The sequence below is a fragment of the Mytilus galloprovincialis genome, chromosome 10 (genome assembly GCF_965363235.1).
Source record: "Mytilus galloprovincialis chromosome 10, xbMytGall1.hap1.1, whole genome shotgun sequence".
Classification (NCBI taxonomy): Eukaryota; Metazoa; Mollusca; class Bivalvia; order Mytilida; family Mytilidae; genus Mytilus; species Mytilus galloprovincialis.
In genome coordinates this window covers 36,855,918-36,869,543 of record NC_134847.1, presented here as the reverse complement: position 1 = coordinate 36,869,543, position 13,626 = coordinate 36,855,918, and the positions used below count along the sequence as shown (strand labels likewise).

General features: G+C 32.0%; 1 protein-coding gene across 2 annotated transcripts; it reads right to left on the bottom strand.

Annotated features, from left to right (window-relative positions):
- Window positions 1-320: 320 nt before the first annotated feature.
- Window positions 321-13,100, bottom strand: LOC143047477 (uncharacterized). Of its 2 annotated transcripts, none has more exons than XM_076220536.1 (6): window positions 12,652-13,100; window positions 9,075-9,230; window positions 6,528-6,675; window positions 4,205-4,465; window positions 2,820-3,043; window positions 321-984 (listed from the first exon to the last, which is right to left on the bottom strand). In XM_076220536.1, exons 1-5 carry the CDS (start codon window positions 13,026-13,028, stop codon window positions 2,858-2,860), a joined length of 1,128 nt encoding a protein of 375 aa, XP_076076651.1. In that variant the 5' UTR covers window positions 13,029-13,100; the 3' UTR covers window positions 321-984; window positions 2,820-2,857. The 2 variants fall into 2 exon arrangements, with proteins under 2 accessions (XP_076076651.1, XP_076076652.1); XM_076220537.1 differs by having other exon boundaries at window positions 9,075-9,215; window positions 12,652-13,099.
- Window positions 13,101-13,626: the final 526 nt, after the last annotated feature.

The window sequence follows — 13,626 nt, the reverse complement described above, 5'->3', positions numbered from 1 at the left end:
TGTGCAAGAATCTATAAAATATTTTGGAATGCTATGAATAACAAAGAAGCTAAATTCATTCAAGTATGGACATCACAATATATCAACTAATTACATAACAATTAAAACATATGTAATAATAATGTCATAATGAAATTATCACAATTTGAAAGATTAATCATTCTTCTTTCTCTTGGTACCTCATTTATAAAATTTAAAGAAGGATGAGTGGAATAACATCAGTTTAAAGATGTCTGATTGGGGATGAAAAATTTTTGTATTGTGCTACCTTAAATGACATTGACCAACGTTAATCAAATGCAAAAGTTCAGACAAACCTGAATGCTAAATAACTTTATTATAAGTCCTTGACACAAGACTAATATATAAAACAGCAACTTCAATTGCATTTTTGTAAGATGCAATGTCATATAGTCTAATAAAAATTATAGAACATATATATTCTTTATGTTCTACCTCTGCATGCACACTTCACACAATACTCTGTGTTATTCAAATATCAGAAGTAAAATTTGATATACATTGTATCTTAAATATGAAAGTCAATAGTCTACGGCATAGAAATATTGTCTCATTCACCACTAAATATCTGTTGTAATCTGTAAGTATCACTCAGAAACTGCATTGGAAAAATCTATGTCAGCCATGTGTTAAACGCCACTGCCTCTACACACAATAATTAATACCTTATAACATAATAAATTTGTTGAAACAGTGTTCTTTTCAATTAGGGAAAGGTACATACATCCAATGGATCTGCTTATTATTCCCTTATAGGGCAAACAGGGTATGAAGTTATTTAAAAGACACCCATTACATATAGCATAGTGAATGAACCTCTGTTCATTTGAAAGAACTCCATCATCAGTTCCTGTTTCTTCTTATAAGATACCTTTTACATGAGTCATTTACCCATCATGAATTTCAATGTTGTACTGAAATTCGATAGTGGTTTCCTCTTTAATTTCTTAAAATTGATGCTTCCTACAAAAAAGTTAATAATCAATTTGATGATCTCTACTATTTTAAACAAAATGATTTGAAATAAATAAACCTAATGCTGGACAAATGGACTACAGATGAACCAACAGAAAAATGGACAACAGATGAACCAACAGAAAAATGGACTACAGATGAACCAACAGACAAATGGACTACAGATGAACCAACAGACAAATGGGCTACAGATGAACCAACAGACAAATGGACTACAGATGAACCAACAGACAAATGGACTACAGATGAACCAACAGACAAATGGGCTACAGATGAACCAACAGACAAATGGACTACAGATGAACCAACAGACAAATGGACTACAGATGAACCAACAGACAAACAAACATATAGGATCATTCACACCTGATACTGGACAAATGGACTACAGATGAACCAACAGACAAACAAACATATAGGATCATGCACACCTGATACTGGACAAATGGACTACAGATGAACCAACAGACAAACAAACATATAGGATCATTCACACCTGATACTGGACAAATGGACTACAGATGAACCAACAGACAAACAAACATATAGGATCATTCACACCTGATACTGGACAAATGGACTACAGATGAACCAACAGACAAACAAACATATAGGATCATTCACACCTGATACTGGACAAATGGACTAAAGATGAACCAACAGACAAACAAACATATAGGATCATTCACACCTGATACTGGATAAATGGACAAGTGATGAACCAACAGACAAACAAATATATAGGATCGTGCACACTTGATACTGGACAAATGGACTACAGATGAACCAACAGACAAATGGACTACAGATGAACCAACAGACAAACAAACATATAGGATCATTCACACCTGATACTGGACAAATGGACTACAGATGAACCAACAGACAAACAAACATATAGGATCATGCACACCTGATACTGGACAAATGGACTACAGATGAACCAACAGACAAACAAACATATAGGATCATTCACACCTGATACTGGACAAATGGACTACAGATGAACCAACAGACAAACAAACATATAGGATCATTCACACCTGATACTGGACAAATGGACTACAGATGAACCAACAGACAAACAAACATATAGGATCATGCACACCTGAAAACATAAAGCCCCATTTCTGTTATTGACAGGGCATCAAAGTTTACAATTTCTGTTAAGGATGTTCGCTTGTCATGTTTTGGGATTTTTGTCACGATTTTCAGAATCCTCTGGTTTTATCCATTTGAATGCCTTAACAATTTTTGCCCATTGACCCCCATTTTTCTTTTTATAAATCTTTTACATGTATAATTATAAGCCATTTGTAAAAGTCTTATAAAATCCTTGATATTTTTTAATAGTTTTTGAGAACATAAACTTGTCAGTGATAAAGCTATGAAAAATCAAGAGAAAACATTTTCCCGCCATGATTTCAATGGCTTATATCTCGAAAACAAGCACATTGACCTAGATATTTTTTTGGCTTTGATGGTTCCTTTATTAATCCCCCATCAATATATACTAGTGATAAATGAAATGTTTGTTATTTTGAAACTGAGTAGCAAACCTCCTTAATACATATATAGTAATAAATTTTAGGACAACTATACATATCCCTAAAATAAAGAGGATTTTTTTTTAAAGGAAAATGGACTGGCTGTGATAAGATTTTCTGATCTTTGAATTACGCAAGGCAAGATTTTGAAGTCAGAAGAGGACATGACATAGGTTTCATAACTGTATACATCTTTTAAAATAGCATATCATCATTTAAAGTGTAGTGAAAATTATAAAATATAAAACTGCTATGCTTTAAATATTAAAAACTTACCTGTACAATTAACTAACAGCTTCCTCCTATGTTTGTTTTCATGTATTGAATTCAATATTATTTAGTCTAATACAAGTTTCCATCAGTATACTACGCTCATCATCTTGCAGTATATTAAGAGGCTTAGAGTAATAAATTGTAGCTCTGTCTTGAGGCGTAAGTTCCTGATTTCCTTCTAACTTTCGAAAATGAGTGTTTGATATTTCTAATAAGGTCATGTATACCTGAAACATTACAACAGAAAATAAAATTTCACAATTGAATCTTCAAAACATACTACTCAAATTTCGTTACAGAAATTCTACATGAATCTTTTACAAAAATATCCATTGCCTTAAACTTCCCGTTTTATTGACCTTCATTAATTCAAATTGGAATTTGGCAAACATTGGGTAAATCAAAAGGTATTATGCACTATTTAAGAAGTCACACGCTCACATGGCATTGCAAGAGCAATCCATGCCTTGGTTAGAAAACCTAAGTGTTTGGAATACTAACAGTTTTATGAACAGTAAATTAACTTAAAAGTTACTTTTGGACTTATTCAAAGCCAGATGATTAAATACACAGTTGCTTTTTTTGTTAAGTTGCAGAACCATGAAACTGAGGTCAAAATAGACACTTCAGAAGATTTGGCATCTGTACACAATGAACTTAGTTGAACACTTCAATTCATGTGCAGTCTTTCTTTGAAATCATTGGAATCTGGTTTGAGAAGCATTCTTAGAAAACAAAAATCAAATGTTTCAAAATATGAGAAACATTATTCAGAAAATCTTTTTATCTGGATTATGACAAATGGTAATTAAATTTTAATTCAGTTTTTTGTCTGTATCAGAATAAAATCAAATAGAGACACAAGTTAAAGTGAACAAATAGAGTTATCCCTCTTTCCACTGACTCTCATTCATTTGTCATTTAGAGTGTATTAAAGTTTTTGATTATGTTTTCATTATATATAATGTATATGTTATGTATAATTATCAAATACAATATACATTTAAGTATTAAGACTGAACGCAAATGCAGCCACTCCTATTTGAGACAAAAAACATTAAAAAAAATTAGCTCACAACAGATGCTAAAATTGAAGATTTCAGTAATTTAGCATGACTTGACTAGTACCTGATACATGTGTATTGTGTTGTCAAAACAGCGCATATCTATATAACAGAAGTATTCTACTTTCCAAAACATAGTTGAAAGTTTAAATTTAAACAATTTGTAAAATTGCTATATTTTGGGACCAAAAAGGAGTCTTACTGGGCCTACTCCTTTCTTCTTCATGAACATATGATTTCATAGTTTTACCTGGCCAATACCTAAGAAATCATCCAAAAATGGTACTCTACAAATGATATGGAATACACAGTATTGTAAAATACCTTTGTTCCATCTACAATCATTCCAGGCATGGTCAGCATTGGTACGTCACCACGTCTACGGCATTCATATAAATCTAAGAGTAATTCCCCAGCATGCTGACCTAACACTTCCTTATTCAAATCAAATGCTATACTTGGAATACTTCCATCATCACTTTCATTACTGGTTAATGAGCTAAAGGAATTGCTTAAGTGAGTACTTTCCATTAGTCTTAGCTGCCTCTCTAACTCCTCTGGATTTTTATTGAAAACTTTCTTTACCTACAAATAAAATTGAAATAATCACAACTATAAGATTTTCAAGAAACAGGACAATGGTTGAAAACAATTTACTTATGACTGAATATATGTTGAAAGTCAGTTAATATATAAAGATTTTACTACAAGAATTACATATACCTTGCATTATAAATAGACACACAGACTGACGTCCAATGTCCCAAGCACAAGCATCATTAGTCATACATGTATTTTATCTTTTTAAAGTCAATAAAGTAAAACTTTGTAAAATTATCTTATAGACAGCTCCAGATCTAGACCTCTATTAAACTAATTGAAAGATTATGTCTTCATCATATGAAAGTCAAGCACAATCCCTCCCGTTAGACTTAGAGGTTTTGTATCATACCATCATATAAGAATAAAATATGAGAAAAAAACATTCTGATTTCTTAATAGATGCCAACCATTACGGTTTGTCCGTAATTATTACAATTTTTTAGCCCAAATTAAGGTGTAACAGCAACAGTCTATTTTTACAGATTTCAGGTCCTGAACTTGTTTTGTCATTTAGATAATGTAGTGATCATTTTGACGTTTGATTGTAGGTAATTATTGTGGAAGCTTAAGTGTTTGAGTTATTCAGAATTCATGTTCAAAACACTTTCGGGTTTCTCAGGACTTTCTATCTGTTAAGTAGGATTCATCCACTTCTTATTAGAATCCGAATAGTTGAAATGATTTCCTTCCCTCTTACTTATATTCCCCTGTATCTGATTTCATGATGTCATCAGAAGGAACAAGTGCTTCTGCAGCACAGAAAATAACATTTTCATCCTGAATATTCCATGGAGTTGCCTTGTCTTACAAAATCAATACTAATACTATTTGTAAAATAAACAAACAGGAATTAAAATAGCCAACGTTTTATTACAAGTCTTTTAGCCTTCACTTGCTCATCAGTTTAAGTTGTTTGATAAAGGAAATAATTTGCCCATCTCTTTGCATCTAGATGTTTATTGTATGATGATGGTAAAAAAATAATGAATTACTGTGATTACTGAAAATCACAAATTACTGAAATCTCTAATTTTGTTTACTGATTGCACTACAAAGGGGTTGGCATCTATGTTTCTTATACATATATTTGTATACAACTTTTTCTTGTAATAGACCACTTTCGAGTTCATCCGTCACCGGCAAAAACTCGTCAATTATGCGCGCCTTTATGACGTCATTTACCAGATAGAGGGGATCGCCTGTATCCCCGCACTATTTACGTTCATCAAGCGTCTTAGTGATCGTCGTTGTGCAGGATAAACTAGAAATAATGGTTGTTCTGTAGGTACTTAATGACAATTCCCTAATGACAGCTGTGCTGATTGTCAATTTTGAGAATTTAATTAGCTGAATAATTCGTACAATATAGAATTATAGTTTTCCAACCACTCGCTCAACATTGAAACGGAAGTGACAAGGCCCCTAAACGCACAAATGACGTTCACTAAAACCAGAGTTTTTGACGGAAATGCATCGAACTCGAAAGTTGTCTATTGCATACATTCTCACATTTTGATACCAAATAGCAATACTAAATGCATGCCATTATTTCTAAATTACAGTATTTAAATCCTGTAAATTCATTCTAACATTTTTGTAAAGAGCTTTAACAACCTAATTATGTAAAACGGAGCTTTATTTAATTCTGCTGCAGCATGTAACAGAAATGGTTACTTATTTCTACAACAATCCTTATAAGACCCCACAAGATTTTTCGAAGATCATCATGATCATTGTTTTGCATCTGAACTTTTAAATCTAATATAAATCAGGCCATTTTTTCCCATTTGAATTCTTTTTCATTTTGGAGCCTTTTATTATGTTTGTAGCAGACTATGCAGTGTCGTAGTATGTAGGTTTTGCTCATTTTTGAAGGCTGTACGGTGATCTATACATGTAGTTATTAACTACTGTTTCATTTGTTCCTTTGTGGAGAGTTGTCTCATTGCCAATCATACCACATCTTCTGATTTTTAAATATAACGCACTGACAAAAATACTGCTGCAAAATGGAACAATTGATTGTAGAATTTGTGAACCTTACTTTAACAGACACAACCATGTCACTTGTTCTGACTTCTGGCATTGTTGTTATTCCATGTTTATACAAGCGTATATCAGGATTAGAGACAACTCTATCCATTCCATGTAAATTTTTCCAGATAGCTTCATCCGCTTTAGATACAGAAATTCTGAAGAAAACAATTCTGTATATATATAAATTTTGCATGAAAATTGAAAATTCATAAATAGTTTTACAGAAACCATGATCAGAAATGGCTGCTGTCAGTGTTAAAGTGTAAATTGTTGACACAATAGTACATTACGTACATCTTTTAGTAAAATTCTAGAATATGAACACACACAATTTTCTTAATTTTGATTCATACATAATACACCTACATGTGTACTCTGTCATTGCTTAATCCAATCAAAAATTCTGTCAACGTTTTACAAGACTCTATCATCTGATCATAGTCTGACAAAATTATTGATATCTACAAAAACAATGACCAATGTAGGATTACAAAAATATACTTTTTCATCTGTTTATTTGTTAAAAAAAAGTATTAACATTGTGATCAATGGCAGCAATTATTTCTATGACAAATGAAAAGCATCTGATTTTTGCAATGTTAAGGGGCTATATAGCATGCCTACATGTATGATACAGTAGCAAGAAAGATTATATCAATACATCCAAACTTATTGCTTTGTTTTTGCATTTTCTAATCAAAAGCATAACAAATTTGCAGAAAATCACCAAAAAAATACAGAAAAATCACTAATGTCATCAACTCTGTTATTTGAATTTGAAGTATTTGTGAAGACAAACAAACACGTTTTATATATATGCAATTTAGGGTGTACAGACTACAGAACACATAACAGTTACATGCAACAGGGAGATAACTCTGTAAAAACTTAACTTAAAATTATAAACTCTTACTATTGTTTAAGAATAATCAAGCTTTTCAAATTTCAAAATTAGTGTTTGTCAAACTGCTATGAAATAAATACTGTAAAAAGTGGGGTTAACATTTCTTGACTTTTTTTTATATTTTTGTCAACATATAATGATATTTTATAAAAATTAAACAATCCAAATCTGTTTTAGTTAAAGTGTTGGGTACTCCCGTAAACATTTAGTATGTTTAGAATGCAAATCATCCTTTCTTTAAATTTAGTGCTAAAAGGTAAAAGGGTCCTCCAACATTTATAAAGCTAGGTTTTTTATTTCTAAATAGATAAAATGACATTTCATACATTTGTTAACTAATAATTCAGCCCATTTATATCTTCTTGTTGTTTTGTTTATTGGCTACTACATGTATAACTTGATTTATTTCACTTGACTGAGTGGAATTCGTTTATCATAGACCCGTCCATCTACAGATGGGTGTTTTGGGATAAACTCATCAATGAAGTTTCTATCGGTAGTTATGGTCATTGAGCTGCAGGTTAAAATATGTAAACACTATATGTGTATTCGTAAAGTAATAAATAGTAAGACACAACTGTTGATTTTCTTGTAAAACAGTTTAAAAACATACATTTAACAGTTTCAGAAATTGTGTATATGAAAGTATAACTTTGATCATTGTTGATGACCATGATGACGGTAGTTGGAAAATATGCATATTCTATAACGTTTTAATAAGGGTGTAATTTTTTTTTATATAGATATCTTTTTTAATCACATTTAATCTCATAATTATAAATGTTCGACAGAATAATAAAATGGCTGATACTTTAAAATTAATGTTATTAGATTTTAACTACTCTTTTTGTCCTATATCATACAGTTATCTTTTTGGTGACACTGATCATCATGACATGCTGATAGGTGATCAGAAATCAATAATTTTTATAATGACTATCATCCTTATCACACACATCTTCAAATAAACTGTCCTTAAGCAAATAAAAAAAAAGCTTTGCCCTAACAGTAGAAATATATATATGAAATAATTTTGAAATATTACTAAAAATTCAAAAACTTCATTTTAATGAGATATATATATGCCAATAATTATCCAAATTTGAGGCGTACAAGAAACACAGCCCACTGGACTTCAGAGTTTTCATTTGAATGACATGTTTTGCCATGACCTTAATGTGCCAAAATCGTTAATGAAATTTTATTCAAATCTATCATTTTCCAAGCTTTAACTCATCATTTGCTCATATTTCATTTTTTGTATGCATAAGAATTGGATACATTGTAACCAGTCATGTATTTATGTTTTTCAATCCAGGTTCAATTTATTTGGAACTTGTGGATCCCATAATATATGCATGCATGTGTATCGCGTGATGAATAGATCTGAGTTAGATCTATTCATCGCCATACACATGCATGCATATGGGATCAACAAGTGGAGATCATCTGACAGTAAAGGTTAAGAAAGCAGTTCCTGCAAAAGGTCTATCAAAGAGTAAAGTCAGGGAAAAACATCTACATGTGATAGACTAGTTTGATTAAGTATTTGTAGATCTGCAGATCATATAGAATTATCTGCCCTTGTATTTTGTATGCATGTTTGTTTGTTGGTGTTTTACACATGTATGGTATAAAATGTGGACTTACTCTGAATGTAAACAACACATCTCAGCAAAACTGGCTAATAGCTTGATGAAACTTCCTTCATAAACTTGTTTATGATTACTAATCTTCCTGACAAGATTTGTTAATACTCTTAGAAACTTCATGACTCTCAGCCTAATAAACCTGCAAAAAACAAACCTAAACCAATAAATAAACTACTAATACATGTATTGTATCTCCATATTTTAATGACCATCGTGAATTAACTATGTACATGTATTGTGTGCCTTTAAGGACTAAGGTGGTACATAACACAACAGGTAGATAACTTTGTAAAATTCAGGTGAATGTTTTGAATCATGTTCTATTTTTAAGGCAATATTAAGCTTCTCAATAATAAAAATTGGTGTTTGCCAAACTGCTATACACATGTATATCCAATGAGTTTTCCCCATAAAGTGTATGATTTAAGTTTTCCAGCTAAAATCCTTCTTGTCGCTCAAATCCTTCTTGTTGCTAAAATCCTTCTTGTCACTAAAATCCTTCTTGTTGCTAAAATCCTTCTTGTCACTAAAATCCTTCTTGCCGCTTATCATGCTAATTAGTGAGACTGCCTGGAAGTATATGACTATTGCATCTCAAAAACTTGCTTACATTGTACCTGTGACAGTTGTGTACATGGTGTAAGCGGTAAGAGTATACGTACAACATAAGAACAAACTATAAAAATCGGTTCAAATGAGCTTACTGTGTGGTAAAAGTCATTGCCTTGTTGAAGGCTGTACTATGGCTTATAGTTGCTTGAATCCATGTTACATTGTATCTGGTCTCTGGTAGGTAATGTACATTATGTAGTGTTCTCATAGAAAATCATACCATTATCATGATTATCAGATTATGGTCAGGGATTTCCATGGACGAAAATTGAACAATGGAGGAACTTTCACCATCACAAACAGTGTCTATGCCATACAGTGTAGCGTGAACATGCTAATTTATTTCCTATATTAAAAATATTTATTTGAATTTTCATTATGGAAGTATCAATATTTTCATTAATTGACATTTGTAACCATCCAAATACCAAGCCTTCATGGTCCCCCTAAGACCCCCTTAGTTGAGAATGACCAAAAGCTGTCATGAAGGTCCTCTATGATTTAGTGTTCTTGCTATTTTTGGTAATTGTTATGGGGGTTAAAAATCATGTGGAGCTTATTTTTCACGGACAAGTGTCAAATTCAGAAGTCATGAACCCATTATCAGTATGGTAGTCTGAGATTACCCTGACGTCCAACGGCTGTTTCATGTTTTGCCAGACAAGCTGGGGCCGGGGTCCCACAGCCCCAGCTTGTCTGGCAAAACAGCCATTGGACGTCAGAGTAATCTCGGACTACTGGTATGGCTGATTTGCAGCAACAACAAAACGATTCGTATGGGTAATGTAAAAGGTTGAAGAGATTTCAATGTAGAGCAAACATTGACAAACGAAAAAGTTTTTAATGACTTTATCATGTTTATCTAGCAAATTGATGCTATATGCAACAAGCATCTTTCTTGAGTCTGAATAAACCGGAAACGCGGATGTATCAATTTGATTGTAAACTACGAAATGAATTCAGAATAACGATACAGTATTTCTTCACAGTAAATAATTTAGTTTTTAGTTTTTAACTTTTAAAGTTATTCAATATTATCGTATTAGCAGTACTTGAGTTACTTGTGATGAAATAATATTAATATTTTACGTCTTATTTTGTACTTAACAGGCTATTATTTGAACTTGGAATTATTTTTAATTATTATAATTTCTTGTGCTTAAAATTTTTAATAAATTCCATGTTTATTCTGTACTTTAATGTTCTGTGCTGCACACAACACTTTCTATTCCAAAGAAGATAGTAGATTTTCAATAGAATGCACTGTGCCTCGCACAACACTATCTATACAAAATACATTTTATGGAAAGGGTTATGAACCGCTCAAAACTTTATAATACCAAATAAACATGGAATTTATTAAAAATTCTAATATGACGAGCTTCTTTAGCTTTGTAAACAACACTGTGATAAAATTCTCGATAAAATATACTTAGCGCAGACTCAGAGATATGCATAATAATGGCTGTTACAATATCCTTCCCACGTAAATCTACATGTATTGGAACCTATACATTGCAGATCCTTTGCTGATTTTATTGTTTTAAAAAGTGCAATTAAAAAAGACAAAATAACTTTTATTTTTATTCGTATGCATAATAAAAAGAAGTAATGCACAAGAGCTCGGAGAAATCAACAAAATAAAAATTAAATAAAATTCCCGAAAAGTCTATTAATCTTTTTGGCGCATTTAAGTCATATCAAAACATGATGACATACAAATGAAACTGCTAAACTTGAAAGTTTTCTGTTACGTGAACCATCGAAATTCGTATGATATTGTATCAAAACTGATTTTTTTAGGTAGGTTTTGTTTTATTTTCTATTCTATTGCATTACATGTATACGATATTTACCCATTTCAGCAAGTCAACATGGCGGCCCCTTAGTTACAAAATGTCAACTTTTGATTTAACGGAAGCTTACGAAAAAAACATGTAAATTAAAAATGACAAATGTTGAGTTTGAGAACTTAAAGAATTAAAAAGTTTTTTTCTAGCAGTTATTCTCGAAATAACCTACGCAAGTTACATATTTATAAAGATATTTGAGCTTTATCTAACAGGGAGTAAAAAAGAAGAGTCACATACACAGCATACTCACCCTCGCTTCAGTTTTTTAATGACCGTATTTGTCCTATTAGAATCAAAATAATTCATGGAAGCCATAGATTGTTGGAAATTTACACATGGCCTGGGCCGTGATATTCGTTAATTTTATCCCTCACTAACGCTCAGGATAAAATTTGATTATTACGGCCCAGGCCATGTGTAAATTTCAAACAATCTACATGTATGGCTTCCATGAATTATTTCTTAAATTTCAAGCACAAGAAATTGTGCAAATTCCATTATTAAAAATAATTTCAATTCAAGTAATAGCATGTTACTTCTTAAAAAAGGGGGATGCTGATTGGGTACATGTAAGTCAAAATGAAAGCACATGTTCAACTTGTTAAACTGTTTCCTTTATTTATTTAATCTTAATTATATCATAAGCATTTGCATAACTTTAGATAAATGAATCGTCTTTCTTCAGCATGTTCAGACATGTGTCAGATAGTAAATGTATTATCCTGTCTGGTTTGTTAATCTACCTTATGAGTCTACCTGTACAAGCTGAGGTACAAGTGATTAGCGATCTTAATCCGGATATCCCTCAGGCGTTAGAACTGTATTCATGGTATTGGATTATAATAAAAAGGGTTATGCAATTACTCATGCATTTGACTATAATTTTTAAAAAATTGTGTCGGGCTATAAAAACAATAACAGTTTTGAACGATGGCAGAAGACAATTTAACGATGGCGCAATTAAGATATTTGAACGATGGCGAGGCGCCATCATTAAACAGGCCATGGAGATCCCTGATGGTATATAATTTTTTGTTAGAAGTAAAGATTGAACATAAACATGGACATGTTGGTAAAGACTTTATAATACACTAGCGTGAATTAACTTACTCCTCTGGCTCTTTTGTTCCCAATTCATCAGAGATCTGATCTAAAACTGTCAAGAACTTTTCTGGATAGTGTTTAAATCTATCAATAGTTGCAGTTCTACCGTCGATGGGAAGTAAATATTCTATAACTTTTTGAAAGTAGTCATGTTGCTCATTAGTCATCTCACCCATATTAATTTTACTGAACACAATCGATGGAGACTCCATGTAATCATCTTGGTAGTAAATCTGCAATTGTTTCTCCAAATGATTTCGTTCCCATCTGCATACCAATGGGTCCAATGATGGCTCTGTATCTATACTAGACGAACTCGATCTAAAAGAATATGGAGGTTCTGATACGACTGCTGACTCACAAGATATCTCATCAAGTGACATTGTGTACTTGAGCTTTTCAAAAGGACGCGAAAGTAGAATTTTCTAACAGGGGAATATAAAAGTAAGGGGAAAGGAATCAACGCAAATACGATTGAAAGATCTTATCCAAATTTCTTGTACGTACTGTTATACTCCTCCATAATTTGGACCACCCCTTGCTAACTGCGAGGGATCAGAGACATATAATACATTTATATGTCTCTGGAGGGTCACTAGAATCGTGGATACCCCCAATTGGCATACATGTAAAGCAAAATATGGTCCTATGAAACATTGTTCCACAAGACAATATTTCAGTTTAATAACTATTCAAGTAAAGTATCATGAAATATTGTCCTCGCGGGAAAAATGTCACAGAAGGACAAATTTTCATAGTGAAATTTTGTCTGTTTATAGACAATATTTCACAGATGAATAGTATGAAATTTTGTCCTGTTAAAGGATGGTTATATTTTGATTATATTTTGTAAGTATTGAGACAGTATTTCATAGACAGATTGTCATGGAATTTTGTCTCATGAATGGGGGTTCATCAACATATGTTAATGTATGAGAAGGTATATAGGATTTTTTGGCCTACGACATCTGCCTATGTATA